This window comes from Taeniopygia guttata, chromosome 3, assembly GCF_048771995.1.
Source record: "Taeniopygia guttata chromosome 3, bTaeGut7.mat, whole genome shotgun sequence".
Lineage (NCBI taxonomy): Eukaryota > Metazoa > Chordata > Aves > Passeriformes > Estrildidae > Taeniopygia > Taeniopygia guttata.
This window is the reverse complement of record NC_133027.1, coordinates 13,164,871-13,187,252: the sequence shown is the minus strand read 5'-3', so window position 1 is coordinate 13,187,252 and position 22,382 is coordinate 13,164,871. Positions and strand designations below refer to the sequence as shown.

The 22,382-nt window shown below is 36.6% G+C and overlaps 1 protein-coding gene across 3 annotated transcripts; it reads right to left on the bottom strand.

The window, feature by feature from the left end:
- Positions 1 to 662: 662 nt before the first annotated feature.
- RAD51AP2 (RAD51 associated protein 2) lies at positions 663 to 20,519 on the bottom strand. Of its 3 annotated transcripts, none has more exons than XM_072926348.1 (3): positions 14,126 to 20,519; positions 8,460 to 12,488; positions 663 to 6,947 (listed from the first exon to the last, which is right to left on the bottom strand). In XM_072926348.1, the coding sequence occupies exons 2-3, from the start codon at positions 12,442 to 12,444 to the stop codon at positions 6,712 to 6,714; spliced, it is 4,221 nt and encodes a 1,406-aa protein (XP_072782449.1). In that variant the 5' UTR covers positions 12,445 to 12,488; positions 14,126 to 20,519; the 3' UTR covers positions 663 to 6,711. The 3 variants fall into 3 exon arrangements, with proteins under 3 accessions (XP_072782449.1, XP_072782448.1, XP_072782450.1); XM_072926347.1 differs by lacking the exon at positions 14,126 to 20,519 and adding an exon at positions 13,452 to 14,119; XM_072926349.1 differs by lacking the exon at positions 14,126 to 20,519 and adding an exon at positions 13,584 to 14,119.
- Between the last annotated feature and the right edge of the window lie 1,863 nt (positions 20,520 to 22,382).

Genomic DNA, 22,382 nt, shown 5'->3' with positions numbered 1-22,382 from the left:
CATTTTCACCTGAACCATTATTGACAAAAATAATTTTAAACAAAATTAACTTTTCATTTTCCCTGATATTTTTAAAATGTACTTCTAATTTACCTGACACTGTGTTTAGAAATGCTCTACCTCTGGCTCAGCTGGAACACAGCAGGTGAAGTGACCTCAGTGTCTTGGCTAGGGGAAAATAGCAGGTACATTCTCCAGCGGTGTATGGGAATAATGATGGGATGTCCATGCTGGGAGCAGAAAATTAAAATCCAAATTGAATGTGAATTTTAAGACCAAAAGTGGAACTCCTCCCTAACCACATGAAGCTTCTTGGTAAAGTGTATTCACAAAATGCCTTGGCACCATCTTCCTTAATGCAGAACCTTTTGATAGATACAGTTATTTGAACCCTTTCTGCAAAGGCTTCCTTGAAATTTATCATCTGTTTTGGTTTGGCAACTGTCTTCCAACAGTAGGAGGAGTCAGAGGACTTCATTACCTGTTTCAATTCAATGCCCTGATAGAGAAAACAACCACATTTCTATATGCAGGTGTTGCTATTAAACTGAATTTTAATAATCTTGCTTATATTCACTTATGAATCACCCACATTTATCCAAAATATACTGGGAAGAGCAGTTTTATCTTTGCATCCAGTCATTCAAAAGGCAGACAAAAAATACATTCAATTACTATTTATTAAAAAATCACATGTATTGGTAGATATAATGAAATTCAAGGTTTTCAGTAGGCTATAATTGAATCCTTTTGTATTAAACAAGCCCAAGCTATATCTATTGTTCTAGCAGCTGATACAAAATTATTCAGAAATTATATTTAAGCTTTCCTGCATAATTATTAAAGTATAATGACACTTAACAACTGCATTTGTGTTACAGACAGCATTAGCAAGTTTAGCTAACTCAAAAACATCACCAGATACAGTTTCTGCAACAGGAAAATTCAAAATCTATACGTATTGCTTCAATCAGATATGCAAAGACATATGGTGGGATCTTGGCTTGGCATTTTCCCGTGCAATTCCCAAAGTCCCTGGAATGGCACCAGCTTCCATCGCTGCACAGTCGAGAGCTCTTGTGCTGCTCCCCAGCAGGACGAGGTACCTGAACTATTCCCGCCGACGGTGGCTGGGGAAGCTGGAGCTGGCAGAAGGCCAGGCAGCATTCCCAGTGCCAACCCTTCCTCTGTTATTTAAGATGAGGGCATGTTGTTAGCAGCTCTCTCCAGCTGAATGAGCAGTCAGACATAAGGTTTACATAATATCTCAGCTGGACTATTCTACTTCTCTGCGTGGTCCAATTTTTGTTGTTTCGTTTGACTTATTGTCTGGGTTTTTGGTTTTGGGTATTTTCCAGAATTTTTTCCAGGATATTTGGGGACATTCTTGCACAAGCTGCACCATCAACCACAAGGGAGTTTGCCACTGAGTATAAATTCAGTGAATTAAGACTTTATCTCTTGAAAAAGTAGCCTGTGTACCTCTGTCTTCTGCAGACAATAGCATTATAGTATTTTCTTATATAAGCATCAGACAAACAGACATATTTAAAAAAAAACAGGTGAGTTCATTGATTTAATAATAGGCAAAAATGTTCCTCAGTGGAAAGATGATTAGCTGTATAAACAATGCTGAGGTAATTTCATAGAATCTTTCTATAATATTAATTGCTGCAGATTTTAGACTAATATGAGTTTCCAGGCATCCGAAATTTTACTATAAGGCAGAAAAAAATGCCTAAATATTTCAAGGAACAGGTTATCCTTCAGTTTCAGAACTATCTATTTGAATGTTCATTACAAGTACGCTTTAGTGGGGTCACATCATCTCCATACATGAGTTTGTATTGAAGTTACTGATTTCAGAATGACAAAGGCCATCTTCTTGGGTCTGTTGGACACAGCGGGTTGTAAATGCAGAAGTATATCTCCCAAATCTTAAGAAATCCTTCTACTTTAAACATCAACCGTTAGAAATATGACCTAAATGAGCTATTGATAAGACACTGTGCCTGGCAACCAGTTCATATCTAGCAGCACTCAAAAACTGTTTGCCCATGTGTGAAGACAAAACTCCAGGGGGACATTCCAATGCCTATAGACCAGCTCCCCTTGCTCTGTGCCAGCACACAATAAACACCACTCACCTAAAGATTTATGATCAGCTTCTTCTTGCTGGGATCCAGGGAAACTTAAGTTGATACTTCTTGCAAAGCACTGAGAAACCAGAATGCCTCTACCAACCCTCAGCTGATATTTAGAGTTTGCTATCCACCATAGGCCCTCAAGCAGCTCCACAGTGTCACCCTGCCAAGTTACCCTCTCTGAGACAGAGATGTCTGCTGCTGATGGTGAAGGTGAAAAAGTCATCCATCCATCCATCCATCCATCCATCCATCCATCCATCCATCCATCCATCCATCCATTCCTGTCCAGTTGCTGCCTCATTTGCATACTCCCAAGGGAGTTGTCTAATGCCCCTGCCCTTCTAGGAGCTGCTTCTGAACATGTGTCCCATTTGTCCATTTGTTTAGCCCTTTTAAACTTTTCCATAAATTAGTTACACTGATGAAGGATAATGTATTGTCCAGAACTATGCTTTCAATTAGTATGTACAGTTTTACTTTTGCATCACCAAATTTTTAGCGGGAAAGTTAGCAACTTTTGTTGTTTAAAATTACATTAAAATTTAAATAAAAATTTAAACCAGGTGCACACCATTTACTGTACGTTTTGGACAATCTGTGGTTAACAGATTAGTTTAAAACTCTTATTTTAGAACCAGCTGTTCCTAGAAACAAATTTTCATCTGAGATTCTTACTATTTCATACAAAAGGAACTATGAACCAAATTATAACTCTTTTTCTAGATTTTATTGGTTCATTGATTTCTCTCAATATTGTGGACTGAACTTTTTTTCTTACGGAGATCCTTAGAATATAAACATACTGATATGCTTACTGTTACGTATGATATAGTCTGAATGTTGCTGCTAAAGAAATTAAAATTTAAAGTTACTTAGTCTTTGCACTGGTGATAGAGATTCTATAAAAATTCTATAAAAAATTTTATTTGCAGATAAATTCCCTATCAATTCAGCTTGCTCAGTTTCCTTGTGTCAGCTGCAACCACGTATTATTATTTTTGTTGGGGTTTATCATCATTCCATCACTGTTCTGTAACACTTTTTATCCTGGAATACTCTCTTATCCACTGCAGGGTGAAATATTCTCTGTCTAAAAAACTCTGTGCAATCACAGATGGCCTAAAGCTATTTTCTGAATGCCTGTTATTAGATTACTCTTGTTCTGACACTTCAGGAATTTTTTTCAGACTTCACTCAGGTTTGTTTCTTTTTGTGCTTTTATTCAGTTGAAACTGCCTCTATTCTTTATTAAAAAAAAAATCAGTATAATAACAATTAGATGTCCCTAACCAAAATCTGCATGCTTCAGAGAATTCCAAGTGTCCCCATTTTTCAAGATATATAACCTCCAGAATTTATGCGCTATTATTTTTTCTCCATCATATATGCAATGGAATCAGTACCCTCAGAATGAGACAGTATGTCTGTAGCATTTATAGATTTATTCCAATTTTTGTCTAATGGGACAAGTACATGGAACTGGAAGTACCTCGGAGGAAACTGTCACTGAAGCCTAAAACATAATCTTCCTTTTAGCAATCTAAACTTAACTTCCTGAAATGCTCTTCTACATCACTCTAAACATTTGTAACAAATCTCTTTAAAAACACGGAGTTTTTAAAACTACATAAACACACCGAGGATTCTAAGGATGTGTGGATGTGACAGAAAATTTCAACTGTATATTTTAATAGATGAAAAATACATGACAGATTTTATTAATATTACATAAACTTTAAAAGGAATTCGCCCTTCCATTAAAACTTCTACTGGTAAACATTCATTATAAATCCCTTTGCTATCAAGTATACACAGGAGTATTCCTAAATAAATTACTAGCAAATACTGAAATATTAATATCTAAAACCCCCTTAAACCACAAAGATCAAAGTACCAAAAAATTAACGTTAAAACATTTCAACAGTTTTCAAGCAGAGTGATCCCAGATGTGATGTTTGGTAAAAGAATCTAGGAAGTCACTTCAGATAAGGATGAAGCTTCTTTGGCCGAGCCTTTCTTGACAGCCCAATCCTGATGGGGCCCTTGCATGTTTTAAGAGGCTGTACTCTTATGACATCATGAGACAAAAAGTATCCTATTTTGAAAAGAAAGAATAAAAAATGAAAGCAGGCCTAGAATTCTGTATGATATAGACAAGAATGACATCCTGACAATATATAAAATTAGACCAATATTAATTAAGCAATCCTTTATTTCATCCTATCCCACCTCCGCTCTGCTGCAGAGCATCAAACCGATTCTTTTGGGCTGAGAAGGAAATGCTTGCGTCTGGGTCATGTGCAGATTCCTTCTGATTAGAATAATCCTCAACCCAACATTACATAACTTTCCTAACAGACTGCAAAGGCTCACAATTTGATACAAATTAACATTTCGGGACAGAGTGGACAAGCTGAGGTGGATACACTTTAATACTCACAATTAGTCTGATGTCTTGCCCTGTGCCTTTCATTTTACATAAAGCAGGATAGGAGGATGCCTATTTTCTGTTCCACATTGTATTAGGTAAGGTATGCACCATGTAGTTATCTCTAGCACTGATCACTGTAGTATCAGTCGTCCTTTAGAAGTTCAGTTTTGCATAAAATAATACTGGGGCAGAATAGAATACCCATGACCTTGTTAACTAGAGATTAGCACAATGATTCATCTGGAAGAAGATGGGGTCAAATTTCTCAAGATCTTTTCCAGTTCTGTTCTTCATCATTCTATAAAATGATGAAGCACTGAGCAGTTAGCTAGAACATCAAATTGTGTGTAGAAGAGTTTTAGGTATTCAGCTGGTATCCTAGTAAAGGGAGAGAAAAGTTTTCCTAAGCCTTTTACAAGAATTTTTAATGGTGGGATGAGAAAAAAATCCCAAAGTTCCATTCTTAAGTCAAAGATAAGGCAGCAGTGCTGCTATGTCTTTTCTAAGAGTTTTAAGAGCCAGCTAGAAGAGGAAAGGCATGCACTGAAAGTTGGTCAAGTGTTGTGGGTTCATAAGTAGCCAGGAAAGCATGGCTGATAGTCACAGTAAACTGTAAAGCTCCTGGGGTATGAATCTTCTTGTCCCACCTAGGTATCTCCTTTCCAAAGCAGTCACAGGTTCTGTGACAAGATGTGATGGCTCAGAATCCTACTGAAAAACAGAGGGAGACAGTCACACATCAGCATAGCTTCTGACTTTAACTCCTATCAGTACAGTAAGTATAGTATTTCCCCTGACAAAACCCAATTTCAGAATAACCTCCAAGGCAACTTTCAGTGTAAATGGAAGAGAACTGTCTGCCAATGTAACTCCTCAAGTAAAGACGATACTCAACAGTTTCCAATTTGCCATCAACTGAGAAGGATGATGAGGGGAACATTCAATTTTTTCAGGTTCTTCTACTGGAAGAATTCTAGATTCCTGTTGATTCTGACAAAACACTGAAAAAAAAGGTATAAAATGCCCTAGAAATATGCCACTGCCCTTAACAACTTGCACAATTTGTCAGCAACCATGGATGAAAAAAGGAAATACTCATTGCTAAGGTGTCTTCCCAAACATTTCTGGGAAAGCTCAGATGGGACTTTAGAGAACACAATGAAGCAATATAAAGGAAATAGACATAACAGCAATGGAGAAAACATCCAATTTCCTTTGTCCTTAACCCTGCAGCACAAAATAGCAGGGAAAGGAGAAAAGGAAAAAACATCCAGGTTCAGTCATGGGGGGAACAATGTTTCACTTAGCAAGCCTCAATCTCATCTAAACAAGACTTCCAAGAAGATATTCATATCAACCCCCTTGGTGTGTTATGTACAATACAGCATTCTGGAACCTGAATTTCCCTAAGCCATAACAATACCTATTATGTAAGTCAGAAACTAGAATCCACATCACAAAAAATATAAAATCTTAGAGAGTAGTGACAAAGAGCAAAGAAGTAAAGCAGAATTTTCTGTAACATTTTGCATCAGGTATGTGAAATATTTTCACAAGATGACATAACTTCAATAAAATATAGGTGAAAAGAACACCAGAGTTCATCTGTCAATGTTTTTCAGTCTCTTTACTTTCCATAATGTCCTGAGTAAAGGAAAAAGGTTCTAAATTCTCAAACCAGAAAGCTGTTCAACAGTTTTAAGAGATGCAATGGGGGATAAAAGTCAAAATAGCAGTAGATGATTTCACTAAGTAAAGCAGAAGTTTATTTATAGCCTTTCCTTGACAAAGTTTTAGAATTTCATTTCAGAATAAACCAAATGTTTCCATATGTTGGAAAACTGCCAAAACATGCTTTGTGAAATCCTAAAAGATCACTTTACAATATCCTTCTGGATTTCCTTCCACGATGGGCACAAAATTGCAGATCTTAAAAAAAAATATAATGAATCATGTAGTATAACTTGGCTACATTACAATAATTGAAGGCCCAAAGATGTTTGTTCCAAATGGCTCCAAAATAAGCAGCAAAGGAAACCCCATGTTGTTAAAATTCTTTTCTTCTCTCCAATGAACAAAAATACTCATCAGTATGGCTTGTTCTGTGAACCAAGCTGAACACAGGACACTTTTCTAGTAACCTACAACTAAACCAAATGTGATTTCTATAGATAGAGATAGAAATAAAAAGGGAAGAAAAAAATACAAATGTTTGAGAAGTAAGTCTATTAGCACTGGGATTTGTGGTATAAATTGCAGAATAATGTAACTATTACCTCCTTCTTTCTGTAAATTATAGCTTTGTTCCTTAAATAGTGTGCCAGGTAAAAAAGCTGGATTCCATGTGTATGGATTTCTATAGGCTGCACCTAAATAGTGTTAAAACAAAAACAAAAACAAAAAAAATTGCGTTTTTTTATTTGATTATTAAAAACAAATTATTTCTTTTGTTTCATCTAGTGATTATTTTGTGGTTCTGTTGATTTGATTAAAACATGTATGTGCACACTATCGGTAATGTAAACAAAGCCACAAAGTCATTCTCAGAGGCTTGCAAAAAGTTGCTTCTACACCTCATGAAGTTCCACTTGGATCTTCTTATTCCAGGCTTAGGCAAAGTGATCACTTGCTGAGCCATTTTCCCAGTATCTGTTAAGTTTTCATGCTCTGCAAGGCATTCAGGTGTAACTTGCAGCACATTATGTTGTTAAAGCTCTACTGAACAGAATTCCTTCTGTGGTTTTTCTGTGACACTTTAACAATTTCTTCCCAGACACTACTTACTTTCATAATCCCTCTGAAATGTTCACTTTTTAAATGTAGATCCAAACCACTGAGAAATTTAGCTCTGATGACAATTTTGAGATAGTTGCACTTTCATCAGGTAATTTACCAAATATGACCAAAGCATAAACCTCAGCAACTTTGTTTGCAGCTGTGAGAACTCATCACTTCTGCAAACTGAATTTCAGGTCCAAAATCTGACAAATACACAGTTTGAAGAGGTTTTTGTTTTTTTTTTTTTTTTTAATAATTTACTTATCACTTTTGAGATATTTATACAAGAAGATAGAGCATTCACCGGGTTTTCTTCCCAGTGTCCTGCCTCAACTCATTAAATACCTCTTGATTATCTAGCAAAAGGGGTAGGAGTATTAGAGTTTTATGACTCTAAGAAATCTTATGAATCATATTTCCCCACATCCTATTTGTAACAGGGATTGATCTTCTCTGGGTAAAAAAAATTGAAAGTGATAAAACCAGCAGCATCTAAATTTTGAACAAAGATAACTATATTTATATAAGTTGTACGAGTTATATAGTTATATTCAGGATCAGGTTGGACAGGGCTCTGAGCTATCTGATCTACTGCAGATGACCCTGTTTGTTGCAGGGGGTTGAACCTGACGACCTACAAATATGCCTTCCAACCCAAACTATTCCATGAGTGAGTCCATGTTAGCAGTGAAAGGAAACAGTTTTCTCCTTTGGAAACATTGTATCATGTTTTAGTTGAGACTTTTTCTCTCTTTGAGTGCGCATCTCAATGTGGTATTTGACTCTTTTAGGGAATTTAGGACTCATTGTGATGAAATCAGACAAAATGAATGATCTGAAACAGAATGTGCATTAATGGAGGTTTCAGCAAGCCTGGAGCTGACCAGCTGGATTCTGAGCTGCACCTGTTACAGCACAGTGTGCAGTACTGTTGGAGTTTTTGGTTTTGGCTATTCATAAGCAAGTACATTTATCCACCAAATTCTGAATGCCATGAAAACATGAAATTATTTGAGTTGAGAAAGATACCTTTAAAGCAAATCAAATATTGCCTAAAATTTAAATTTCCTTAATTACATAAAAAAGTAATTCCATGTGCTTACCTTCTGCAGGAGAGTGCAGCAATTCTTCGCTTGACATTCTTGAAATAGAATATTCCTTAGATACTTGCTGGTCTTCGTTTTCATTCAATATCCTTTCATGCAATAAACTCTCATTAATGTCAGTCATGTGTTTTTCTTTTGTGGTACCACAGATTGAAGAAGAAATATGTATTTTCCTTTGAGAATTCCTTGCCATGTTTTCATCTATTCCCTCAGCATTACTTAATTCGCAGGAAGTGTTGAGCAAGTTTGTTTCCAAACTAGATAAAGTGTTTACATTTTCTTTGCTAATTTCATGAAACATATGTAGCTCTTCTAGCACTAAATCAAATTTTCTCTTCAGTTCAAATTCGTATGTGATTTTATTTTCTAGGGGTAAATACTTATCTTTTACATCTTCAAGACATCCATTGTTCATTATGGATAAAGGCATTTTTAATTCCTCTTCTGCAGCAATGAATGTTTTAGATTTATCTTCTGAATATGACATAATCAAGTAATTCATTACAGTCTCACATTGACTTTCATTAGTTACATGCATTTGTTCATAAGTCCTCTCTTCCTGTCCTTTTACATATTCAAGATGTTGTTTCAAAGTTGCTGGCTCTGAACTGCCTGTCTTATTCATCTCTTCGTGGCCTTGTAAAGCAAACGGAGCCGTTTCTTTAGCCGCTAGTTGCAAGTGTGTATCTGTCACGGCAGGACTGCCCGTGGATAGATACTGTACCATGGCAGGAATTGTTTCACTTGCCTTTTGTTTGTCTGCACTTGAGGAATTCCTGCAGGGCCCATCTTCACTTATTTCTCTTTTGACAAATGAGCTGCTATCCAGTGGCAAAGTGACAGACTGATAAACATTTGAGGTACTAGGAAATAAATTTTCAGAAAATAAATAAGTATTTTGGTCGTCTACTTTTTTATTTGCTGGATGTGGGCTACAAGTACTTAAGTCTTTGCAATTCTCATGTTTGTTTATTTGTCTATCTAGCAACAGGAGATATGTATATTCTTCTGTGGTTGCTTTTAGCTGCTCAGATAGAATTAAGACATTGTTTGATTCAACAGGCAAACACTGAATTTCTTTTGAACCAGTGACTGCACTTTCTTCACAAAACTTTTTTTGCATAGAACTGTCTTGCTTTACAAGTGGGATCTGGTCAAAGTCTTCAGAATCAGTGGCTAGGGGAATTTTTTCATATGTGTCAAAAATAGAAAAAGATTTTTTATAAAGAAAATCGTGACAATTCATTTGCAACTCTTTTGGATTAACACATTCTTTTTCATCAGCATTTCTATAACTAGAGTTACCCAAATATTTTTTCATGGTATATGCTATTTCATTAGTGACTTCATTTGTAGAAATTATGTCATTTCTATATCCAGTTGTTTTGTGTTTCTTATTTTCATATAAAACAAAAGGGATAGTTTTAAATAATTCTACATTAAAAGAACTATTAAGCTTTATGCTTGGTTTTTTCTTCTCCTGCTTTAGGGTATTTACTGATATTTCCTGATCTGTACTTTTCTTATGTAATTTTTCAAATTTCGGCTGTGAATGAGCAGCAAAGTAACTCTGGTATCTAAGATTGGCTCCTATCAGATACTGTACTTTTATGATATTGCAGCAATAGATCCTGTGTAGTGAAGAACTATTAGAAGAGCTCTGCAGCAAGATAAGGTATTTAGCAGGTAAAATTTGCTTTTTCATACAGTTTTTGTGACTGACTGACCTCAAATCAGTGGTAAATCCTTCAGTCTCTCTGGATAAGAGGTGGTGTTTCCTGACATGTTTTCCCTTACATAATCTGCTTTTTTGGTTATGAAAGGAGGCACCTCTTTGAAGGAAAGTGTACTCTTCTTCACGTGAAGTTCCATAAAAGCATCTTCTCTGCCATCCATTATGCAACTCAAAATCAATGCTTTCCACAACCTTAGAACTGAAAAATCCTGGATAAGTTTCATTTTCATTAAGAAATCCCGTGGATTGCCTCCAAGAATTATCTGTGCATGAGTTTAACTGATTTTGCTTTCTGCCACATAAGGACTGTTTCTCTCCTCGCATAGACTTCCCCTCAGTTGTCAATATAGTATTTGTGCTACTGACAAAGGAAGCAAGCATTTTCTTTAGTACCTCCACCTTCAGAGGCTTTGAAACAACAGCCAGCAAACACATGAATATTTTATCATTGTGGTTCCTATTTATAGTGCTTTTTACTGGCTCTTGAGCATCACACTGCTTTTTTAATGTGTCACAGCAATGAGACCAAGGTTTAACACTGTCATCCTGACACGTGGGCATATCTTCATGGAAAGACTCCGTCCACATCCTGACCCATCCAAACATGTTTTGAAATGAAAACTTTAATTTTAGCATTTCCTTCCCTGTCAATGCGTTGCAACTTGCTCTCTTATCTGGAAAATCCTGCACAATAATGCAAGGACAATTACTTTTAAATGTAATATTTTTTGTTACATAACTTTGGAAATCAAGTATTTCCTTTGTGGAGAGTTTTGATTCTGCTTTGTACAAGCAAATAGCCCTGTTGGAATCATGCACACCACAGTGTAAGTTTAACTTATTTTTCTCAAATGCTTCTGTTGTTACTGGAATACTCATCTGCATATGAAACATTCCTGCATTCTCATTAGTGCTCTTCCTCCTCCTTCTCTGCAAAAGATCATTAGAGCTGACACATTTCTTATTCTGAACATTTTTAGGACTAATGTAAATGTGAATCTTTGACTTCTGGTCATCATCACTCTCTGAATTCTCCATTATTTTATCTTTGAAGAAATTTTCAGCAAATATTTTATTATATTCAGCATCAGTGCTGTTGCATCTGAAATAAATTCCAGATACTTCTTCTTCTGCCAAAGTGCTGTGCTCCTCTTTGTTAATTGATGGGCAATTATTTTCTTTAAATTCAAAACCAACAGTTGAAGCTTTTACACTGCTTTTATCATTGTGGATTTTTTCTTTCCTTATCTCTGATAGTTTTTGCACACAGTCTATCTGTTTAGAGTCCATTAAAGATGGTTCACCTTCAAAATTCTTCCAGTCTGTTTCCTTAAAGTTAGTCGATGATTGTTTACAATTTATTTTATTTGAAATCCTAGGAAATTGAAAATTAGGGATTTCCAGTGGTTGTATACTCTTAAGAGGTTTCAATGTTCGAATTACAGACATTGAATTATTTCTCTCTTTATTAGCCTCTTCTGCAGTAGCTTCCTTATCACAATTGGAATAATTTTTATCTTCTGAAGAACATATATTTTTCAGAAATTTACTTTTTTTATTTTCTATGCATGAAAACAAAGAACTTGTTCCACTCAAAAATGGAATTTGAAAAAGCTGGTACTGCTGCCACTTTTTATTTGAGACAGACTTTTGACTTAACAATTCTGTCTGAAATATGTGTCTGTTTAATGATGTAACTGAAGAGTTTTGTTTGAGCTCGTTATCCTCATTTCTTTTATTGTTTTGTTCTATACTGTTGTTCTGCTGCACTTGGGGTGGGTTTAGTACCGGTAGATTTTGACATGTGTCAGCAGTGCTCAACACATTGAGCAGCTCCGTTTCAAAGGGCTGTCCACCTACATTCATGGAAATGTCATCTTCTATAGGACTTTGGTCTTCATTTTCAGGACTCCATTTTTTGGTGAACACTTCATTTGCTGATACTTTACATGCTGATTCATTACAACAAGCCTTAGAACTGAAAAACTCTCTCATACAAGTTTTTCTTGCTATATCACAACTCTGTTTTTCTAATGCCCAGTTGTTTTGTCTTTCTGACAAATAGAGGAGTTCATGTGGTGATATTTGGTCCTTGCTCCCACAATGTCTGCTTTGTTCTAGCTTTTGTTGATCCTCTTTCTCTCTGATTTCTTGATCACTTTCTGCTTTGTTTCTCTTTGCATAAAGGTAACATTCAGTTTCATTTGGTGATGCAGATAAAGATCTTTTGGAATATGTACTTTTCATGCTCACAGAAATAAGTACTATACTTGCAGAGACAGTCCTGAAAGCTAAAAATATTAAAGTTTTAGGCATAAATTGTACCTTAATGACTTCCATACTCTGTAAGAAAAAAAAAAATCAGTAATTATATAATCTATAGAATCTATTGCAACATTTATATTTGCTATATATACATTACAGACCTGAGATAAAGGCAGGATCACTGAATAACATTTAAAGCCATGTTCTAGAACGTTTTTTTAAAAATGGTTTGTTAAAGTTGTGGATTTTTGCAAAAATAGAATGAATATTTTGGTATTATGACAAGTTAAGGAGATGAATTGCCTTTTCTAATGCATTTGTTGCACAGTATTTTTGTCAAAAAATATCCTGGATACTAAAAACAAATACAAAGAAAGTAATAACCACTGATGAAATCCTCTAAATCTGAGAGTAGACCTTTTCAAACTCTTAAAATTTTAATTGCTAAAAGAAATGTCCCCTCTTGTCTTCATTGTGTGCCAAGTTGTAAAGTGCAACTGTAGGAAAGTTTACCAAAAGCTCTTGGGTATTCCAAAACACTGTATCAGGTTTATTCTCATATGCAAAGAGGTGCTGCTGTTGCAGGCACAAGTCTGGGTTGTTAAATGTCCTGGTACTGGTGATGTTTAGCACATGTTTCTTCAAGGTAAATGTAGTCATCAACTTAATTTAAAAAGCGATCTGCCTTGTGTGAAGAACATAATTTGAATTATATTCTCTGTAGTTATTGAGAGGATTTATCACACTTGTATCAGCCTGCCTCGTCAATGTCTCTGAAGAACCCAGTCACAGCGCAAAGCTGACACCTGAGAGACGACAGGAACACGTTCAAAACCTTTCATTAACTACATAATTAAGATAACTAATTTTCTTAACCAGGACTGCAAGTTTCGGTAATCATGTACTGTTCCTAACTTGATAGATTTACTTTTTTTTAATGGCACAGGAAAATCTACTTTGGCAGGGAGCACGGTGGCTGAGGGGTATACCTGTAAAATGAATCCTCGCGTTCGGGGCTTTTCCGCCTCCCTTCAGGCTGCTCTGACTCTCCCTGAGGGGTTCCCTCGCTCCCTCCCTCCTGTCCCGTCGCCGAGGTGGTTTACCTCTTGGCAGTCACCCACCTCCTCCCTCCCCTGGGAATTACGTGTGAAGGCAGCCGTCTCTCCCTCTCGGTGTGTATAACCGCTTGTAAGCTTTCCTTTTCAGCCTTCGCAGTGTTTATCCGAGAGCCCCGCTCCCGCCGAGAGGCACTCGCCGGCAGAGCATCCCTCAGGGGCGAGGGGTTCCCCGCAGCCAAGCTGCCTCCCCCGCCTCTTCCCGGGGCTCGGAGTGCCCGGCTCCCCTGCCCTCAGAGCTCGGGGCAAGGACTGGAGGGACTGCCCGCCTGAAAACCGGGAGGCGCGGGCCAGGCTCCTCCCGCCGCCCTCAGGGCGCTCCGCCGCAGCCGCCGCGCCAGGGCGGGAATGGCCTCAGGAGGGACAGCCGCGGCCGCCGCCCGCCGTGAGGGCCGGCCCAGCCCCGCGTCCCGTCCCGGGAAAGGCTGGCGGCTTCTCCTCGCCCGGGCACCGAGCGGCCGCTTGGGGCTCATGCGCCAAACGCTGCGGGTCCAGGCACCCGGCGGCCGAGGGGCTGCGGCTGGGCTGGAAAATCCTGTGTTTGTTACCTAAGCAAGGCGTGCCACGGAGCAGAGCGCAGCATCCCGACGCCGATTATCCCCGCAAGCGAGATGCGTTTCGCCAAATTCCCTGATTCCAAAAGTATGAGAGCTGAGCAAGAGGTTATTTCCACGTTCCTTTCCAGAGCAGGCATTGCATCCCTGATCTTTCTTCTCACCGTATCGAGCACTGATCCACCAAGGACTTTATTCCCAAAATAAGCAGTATCCATATAGCTCCGGGCTTCTGAAACAGACATTTCCTCTGCAAACACTGGAATGTCCAAAGAGTTATTTTTCAAAGTTTTCACTAACCTAGCAGGTCACTGTAATACAGTGACATTACAGACGGGCAATAAAAATTGAAACATCCTGAGGGCCTGTTGCTGCAAATATGTTTTCTTAAGGTTTGTCATCCAAACTACAGTGAACAAATCCACTGAAGCCAAACAGATCCATTGTTCCTGGTAGTGAACAGTAATCACAGGAATTATATAGAACTGAGCCTTAAAATAGCTTTCTCTTTAACAGTGATGCTTTTATAAGCAAAGCCAGTCAAATATCTGCTTCTAATACTTAAACATAGAATTAATTAATCGATATTTAACAAGATAGAGAAATCCTATTAAATCAAGATTACGTACAAATCTTAAAATATTTAAAATACCATATGGAATGAAGTTCATCATACAAACCAGAAACAAGATTTTAAGGTGTGTAAGAGAGATTCACCATGCTGCTTATGTTTTCTACTCCTGTGTGTTGGAATAGCATCTACTTTCTGGAAGCAAAATATTGTATTTCTCTGAACAGGAATGCTGGAGGTTTCACCAGTCTTTCTAACATATTCTGAACAGAATATTACCCTCCTCTCCCACCTGCCTACAGTCCCTTATTGTGTTTGGCGAGTTGCAAGTAAATAGGAGCCAGTTTAAAATTATACAGGTGTTTGGTGTTTGGCCAGTTAAACCAACCAGAATTACATGAAAAATTAAAGAAAATTGCTTGCTTTTCTTTCTACTTTTTTTTTTTCTTTTTATCTACATAGCTATAAATCAAAATTGTTTATGAAATTCCATCCAGCTCTTCCACATCCATGGCTCACTCTGCTGCATATAACTTGGATAACCAGCATAAACTGACAGACTTACAGTGGAGCATATCTTGCATGCTCTGCACTTTACAATTTGCAACTCATGAAGAAGAATTTATTTGTAATGCTTGTTTACTTCTAGTACAAATTTGGTATAGCATATTTTCTGTAATGGAGTAGAAAAAAAGACATAATTGCTCTCCCCATTACTTGGCTCAATAGCATTTTAGTGGGATGTAAACACCATGCTTTCACTGTAGAATTTTGCTATTTTCCAACTGTTACTTTCTTTCAACTCTTATACTGTGTTTGCAAGTTTCTATAGTGGGTTGTAGAGCAGTCTCTTGACAAAGTTATCAAAGAAGTTTTGGGTACTGATGCAGCAGCAAACTCCTTCCCTTCAAACCATTATTTAAAATTCTTACAAAAGGTTTTGCAGCTCTAATTCTCTTTTATTTTTTTTTTCTTTTCATTGAAAACTAGCAAAGAAAAGCATTGCAAAATATTTAAAAGAAAGGTCAGTAAAAAATTTTTTAAAATTAAGTTAAATATCCACAAAGACAGTGCCAAAACCAATTATGCTGTTCAATGTGATCTGTAAGACACTAAATTCTGACAATCTTGATTTGTCAAGTGAAACAGTGCAATTTGGCTCAAGTCCTTTGTCTCAATTTAGCTGTGCTGGCTTAATAGCTGCAGCCTTGTGCTTAGAATTAATTGTGAGCAAACTGCCTTTTCAGAACCTGAAATTTCAAGGCTGAAGGATAGTTGTAATCCATCATGTTTGTATCATGCACTGTAATGCTAATATTTCCACCCTGAAAGTACTTCACCTTGTAACACTGATTCATCAAAGGTCATAATTAATATTCCAATGGGAATTTCTTGTTTGACTAGGAAAAGGTTCAATTTCATACTAGTTTTATGAACAGGATATTGGTCATCTACCATATGAAGTTGCATTTTATAAATTAATTTTTGGTCATCTTACTGACAGTTTACACAACCACCATTATTATTAATTAATTATTAAAAATATTCATTAAAAAACTGGGGTGTGAAAATACTTCCAGCCTTTTCTATCACAACTGCTTTATCTGCACCCTTAATGCACCCATGTATCCTATGTATCCATGTAATTTTGAAATAGGTTAAATAAAATTTTGAAATAGCTTAAATAAAAATTTTAGTCCTTTCTTTTGTGCCAGAGTATTTCATATTGTCCCCAATAACTAATACTGACACACTTTTTTATTGGTAATAAACCTTTTATTTGCTATAATAGAGGTAGAACCTCATCTTTATCCAAGGTACTTTAAATCATAAGGAAGCTAATGTTTTTTTTCTGTAGGCATTGCAGGTATTAATTCCATACTCCTAACAGAGTATCCATATTGATTAAGAAAGAAAAAACATCATGTGGAAGATACTTGGTGTTATGATCAGCTTCCATGTCTATGCAAGAAACAGTCCTGCAGTGATTCAGTGATATGTTAAGTCTTCCAAGCTGGGTCTGGAATAAAACTGCACTGAAAATCACAGACTCCCTGGAAAGATATTTAGTACAAGTTTACTGGTACTAAAGTAAATAGCTCAGTAACATTTCTGGAGATGCTATTATTTTAATATTTCCTCCCATTTTCATTTTTTTTCTGTCTTTATAAACCCTTTTATGACCAACACAAAAATAGCTTTCATAAAAGAAGGAAGATGTTCCATAAATCTTTTTTTTTTCTTGTAGCTCCATACAAAGCTAAATTGAAAGAAAAATATGCTGTCAAGCAAAGGCGTTTTAAAATTTTGTAAAATATGAGATTAAAGGTGAAGATTTTCCCCTGTGTGGCATTTTACATTATTCCAGTTGATTTTCAACTCCCAGTTTATTACCCCATCTCACAAGGTCTTTCTAAAATTATTCATATGTAGTCCTCATTTTTACTCCTCTAAGTCCATATCATCAGGAAACTTTTTTACTTTGCTAAGCATTCCCCTTTCCAAAGAATTTGTGGATGTGTAGAATTCCTTTCTGGACTAGAACTGGGACATATAAGAAAAAGCACTGTTCCAGAAGCTTGGCACAACCCAAGTACAGTACTTTTGTTATATATAATTGGATTATGAAACAAAGGGTGTGATGAGATTCAGAAGGCATTGTGTCTAAAGCCGAAAGTAACAGGGAATTACAAGACAAAGCCCCTCTTTAACTTTTGGGAAAAGGGCCCACACCACCTTTTCCCTGCACTGGCCTTCACTATTGCCTGACTACCACAATGACCAGCTCTGATTTCCAGTGGGAATAGGCTTTAGTGTTGCTTTCAAAGGGAGTTCTTTTATATCTTGAGGGAAATGAAATGAACACGCTAAAAGGTGTTTAGGAACTTGAACCAGTTCTATTGAACTGGAGGGTGAATCACGCCCATCCATGACCTCTTTATTTTGTCCACTGCAATGAAGTTGCTGCTTGACTGCCTCATCCTACTCATTTGACAGCTGTCAAGTTGAATAAAAACTGCTGTTTATTTGACTTGATATTTTGGACACATTATCTTTCACCTGATACACTGCTTGATCATACTGCTCCATTGCTGTCACCATATCATTCTCTCTTATATGAGACCCTGCACATCTCAAAGATGTTTTCATTTTCCAGCTGAAATACCTTGTTTGTAGTTTAATTTCAAAGCAGAAAAAAAAGGCCCTTTGTATACAGAACACTAAACACAGAGATACTAAAGTTCTGCATCAAATTTTATTTGTTACTATCCATCTTCTTCATAAAGGGCAGTGAAAATAGTTCTGCCTGCCAGACAGTTCAAAACCTGTTTGTTCAAAGTCTGCAGGGCTGCTGAATTCAGGTCACACACATCTAGAGGCACTGAGATGCAGTGTTCTTTCTTTCATGCTAGTGGGACAATTAACTCAGTCTATGTGATCCCTCATCCTATTTTACTTTTGCTCTAGATACTGCATAGAATGTACAGGCTAGTTCATAGAGCCACAGAAAATTTCATTTGGAAGGGATCTCTGGGGGTCATCTGGACCACTCTGCTCAGAGCATAGCCAGATTTCAAGTTGCATATAACTTCAGTCCTTTATCATCAGGCTCCTTGGGGCTTTTCTAGTGAAAATCTGACTATTGCTAGGGTTAGAGATTCCCTAATGCCTTTGGAGTGCTTGCTACTAAAAGCTGGTTATAGTGCTAAATTTTAAGCAATCCATATTCTCTTTTCTACTGTTGTTCTCTTCTTTTGCTCTATGCTGATCACATATGGATTAACTAAACCATGTGTAAGACATGAGTAATACACATAGTTCTTCTCTCAGCCTTATAAAATTAAATATTTCTGATCAAAAGTTTTATAAGGATACCAGATTAACTTTAAAAAGCAACTCTTTTTCTTTAAACATGTCATGAAGTTGTAAAATATCTGGACTTCTTATTTTGCTCTTGAATACTCTTAACAGCTAATATGTTACGTTTCAGAATCAAATAGTAATGTTTAGTATTAGCCATAACTGCTTGTCAGTAGTTCTCTATCCCCTTGGAAATGAGCCTGGTTAACAACAAACATGGTGCCATTTCTGCCATTACTAGGCAGCTCTACTGTAGAAGTTGGAGAGCTTAGCTGCTCAAGCAGCTTCTCCGACATGTGGAGCCATTCAGAAGGTGACAAAATAATGCAGAAACTCTTGGGAAGTACAGTTTATGTTGGGAGGTCTGCAGTGTAAAAGTTAAGTTTGATCTGTGCCCACAAAATGCTTCTCCAAGGCGTATAATCACAGTGCAAAGCATCCGTGGGGTAGTGGAAGAGTTTCACAAGATGCTTTCCCTACATCCATTGAACCTCAGTTCCTGTATAAAAAAATGGACAACTAACATAGATGCTCTACTGCCTTAAGGCAATAAAAACGTTGCAGGTTAATGACTTGGGTCCCTGAACTCTCACACAAAGGTATTTGGCCAAAGTGTATTATGCATTGTTTCATGATAGTTTGGGGCTGTATCAGAAAAAGGAAAATAATAAACTCTTCTAGTTCTCTTATCAGGGGAATTCTGAAGTCTTGTTCTGCCACTTCCCATCTAACTTCTTTATATTATCCAGATTATAATATCTGCTTTGTTGGCAAGAACAGATGAAAATTAAGTGTGCAAGATGAAAGTGCCTTTTGAAGGAGAATATAAAAAACTGAAGTGCACTCTTGAGGAGTGCATATTTAGTTTATCTTTGAGCATCAAACTTCATATGAAAACAAACTGATGAGCCTGACAAAGCCTTTATTTGTTCTCTTTTTATTTCTGAAAAATCTGTGCTGAAGACTATGCTGTTTGACATACTCATAAATTACTTACTATGTAAGAAAGACCACAGGTATTGAAGGTGCTCAAACATATAGGTGGTTGGAAAGAATCCTCCAATACTAAACAACAGCAAAATAAAAAGGTAGATTAATTTCATTATTGATAAATGAGAGTTAATATATAAAAGAAATATAACTGTCTTTACAGGTACATTTAGTATATATTTATTAGATACTTTCTACGCTGAAAAAAAGATATATGTCATTCTACAGAAAATTTCTGAAAACCGTAATTCAACATTCACAAGCAGTCAAAAAAAAAAAAAAAGAGAAAAAGTAAGAAATTTTTGGGAAAATTATATTTCTGAAATCCACAGTATGTTCAAATCTTTAACAGTGAATTTCACTCCAGTCATCCCACCTTTAAAAAACCCAAATGAATTGAATTGGAAAAGGTAAAAAAAGTAACAGTGATAATCAGTGTAAAAGAAGTTTCCTATGGAAAAAAGAATATATACTTTAACTGAATATATACATTTTAACTGAAGAAGAGAGATCATTAGTAGTGATCCAAGATATGGGTCCATAAAATCTTTGATAGTATAAAAAAGGGAACAAGAAAAGGAGTATTCATAGAACTGAAGAGAGGCCATATTGAACAATAGTCAGGTCAGCCCAGCATCCTGACAGCAACAAAAAACTCAGGCTCATTTAGACAGGCTAAGACTGGGTTCAGCATGTACATCTTCTAGGAGGCCTCAGTCTGCAACCATTTCTAGTTTAGTTACTGCCTACATAATCAGGATTTCCATGTATTTCTTTTCTATATTCAATAGAGAGATATAGAAAGTTGTGGTTATTCAGCCTGGAGGAAAGAAGGGTCTGGGCTGACCATATTGTGGCATTTCAGTACCTGAAGAGAGCCTAGAAGAGAGCTGGAGAGGTCTTTCCACAAGGACATGTAGTGACAGGAGAAGGGGCAATGACTTCAAGCTGGAAGAGAGTAGGTTTGAGTTAGATATTAGGAAGAAAATTTTTACTGTGAGGATGGTAAGGTACAGGAACCTTATACCTAAGGTATAGGAACAGGTTGTCCACATAAATTGTGGATGCTCCATTCCTGAAAGTGTTGAAGGTCCAGGTTGGATGGAGCTTTGAGCAACCTGGTCTAGTGGAAGGTGTCCCTGCCTTTGGCAGGTTGGGTGGATCTAGATGATCTTTACTATTTTTCTATTATTTCTTTCCAATTTCACTTTAATTCCACATAAACTTTTAGTACCCACAACATTTAGGATCAAAGAACTGCTCTTCCAGGTTAACCTCAACAATTTTACAAAAAGTTCCTTTTCTATTCATGTGGAACCAGCGCTCTGCTTTACCATCTTGCTGTCTTGCATTAGAAGTACACAGTGAACACTCAGTCCCTACAAAACCCTGACATGCCATTCATGTTTCTTAGACCTCTATCACATCATGATGAGGAATCTATTTACAGATTGAAGTAGAGTCTTATTTGGTTGATCCCACTACAAGAGAAATTCCGCACCCTTGATAATCCTTGGTGCCCTTCTCTGAGCCCTTTAAAATTCAACCATATTGTCTGTAAGATGAGGGATCAGAAGTATAGATAATGACAAAATTGCAGGTGCTTCACGTATTTAAGCATCTGCATATTAATATTATTTCATTTTGAAGTTTATTCTTTTCCCAATAATTTTTAACTTTTAACTTGATTTCTTGACTGTTGATGATCACAGGCATTTTAATTGAACCATCTATCATAACTTGAAGAGCTGGCTCCTCTGCCATAAGGGTCATTTCAGAGCCCATCATTTTAAATAGGAAGCTGAATTTTTTCCTCTCTGCTGCATTTCTCATTACTTCAAAAAAAATTTCAACTCCCGATTTCTTGCCCCACCTCACAAGGTTTTTCTTCAGTTCTTCACTTGTGGTTCTTCTTTTTGCTATTCTAAACTGGTCAATATCATCAGCAAACTTGATCAGCTTTCTATGCATTCCCCTTTCCAGATAATTTCTGGATTAATCAAATAAGGTATTCCTTGCAGGAAAAGAACTGGGACATATCACAAAAATTACTGCTTCAGAAGCTTAGTACAAACAAAATATAATACTTTTCATATATAATTAAATTGTGGAACTCATGGTAGCATGCAGTTATGAGGATCAAAGATATGAAAGGTTTAAAAAACAATTAAAATAAATTCAGGAAAGAGACCTTCATAATATATAAAGCACAATGACTTGACTGCAAACTGAGATTAAAAAAATTGCAAAATGTTGATCATAAGAAGCTACAAGGTACTAAGTGAAGGATTACTTTACATTTGGATCATTTCTTTACACTTCCTCTAAACACTAGCTTCTGGTCAGTGTGGGAGACAATATACTGTGCCATTTGTAACCAGGGCAAAGACAAACAACTGATCCACTATGGCCATTTTTACTTTTTCTTTTAATTAGATACATATTTCAGATTGTTATCTATGTTTAAAAATTGTACTGTATTTTTACATTTTCTGAAGATACTGTATGACGAAATGTGCTACTAATGAAAATTAATGAAGCCTAAATATTTATGAAATAATAAATGACTGAACTTAAAAACTCAATGCCCATTATGCAGGTTGAATATCCATCCCTTTTAAACTCTGTTCAATATTTTTGAATGAGTGCTTCCTTTTTTTTTTTTTTATCATTCCTGTTTGAAATTTCCTGAAAAATGTACCTCTTTAGTGACAAAAAGAAGATGTGTTGATCTTTCAGCAGACAGAACAGCATAATAGTACATTTTGTTCTCATGATAGACAGTTTTGACTTTGAGAACAATTGACTGGAATTTGAAGAGCACACTAC

Bases quoted from the DNA above. Each gene is read 5' to 3' on its own strand.
- RAD51AP2 (XM_072926348.1), bottom strand. From the start codon at position 12,444: ATGAAAAGTACATATTCCAAAAGATCTTTATCTGCATCACCAAATGAA. The intron at 6,948-8,459 runs GTAAGCACATGG...AACACTATTTAG, and splicing joins GCTGCACTCTCCTGCAGAAG to GTGCAGCCTATAGAAATCCA.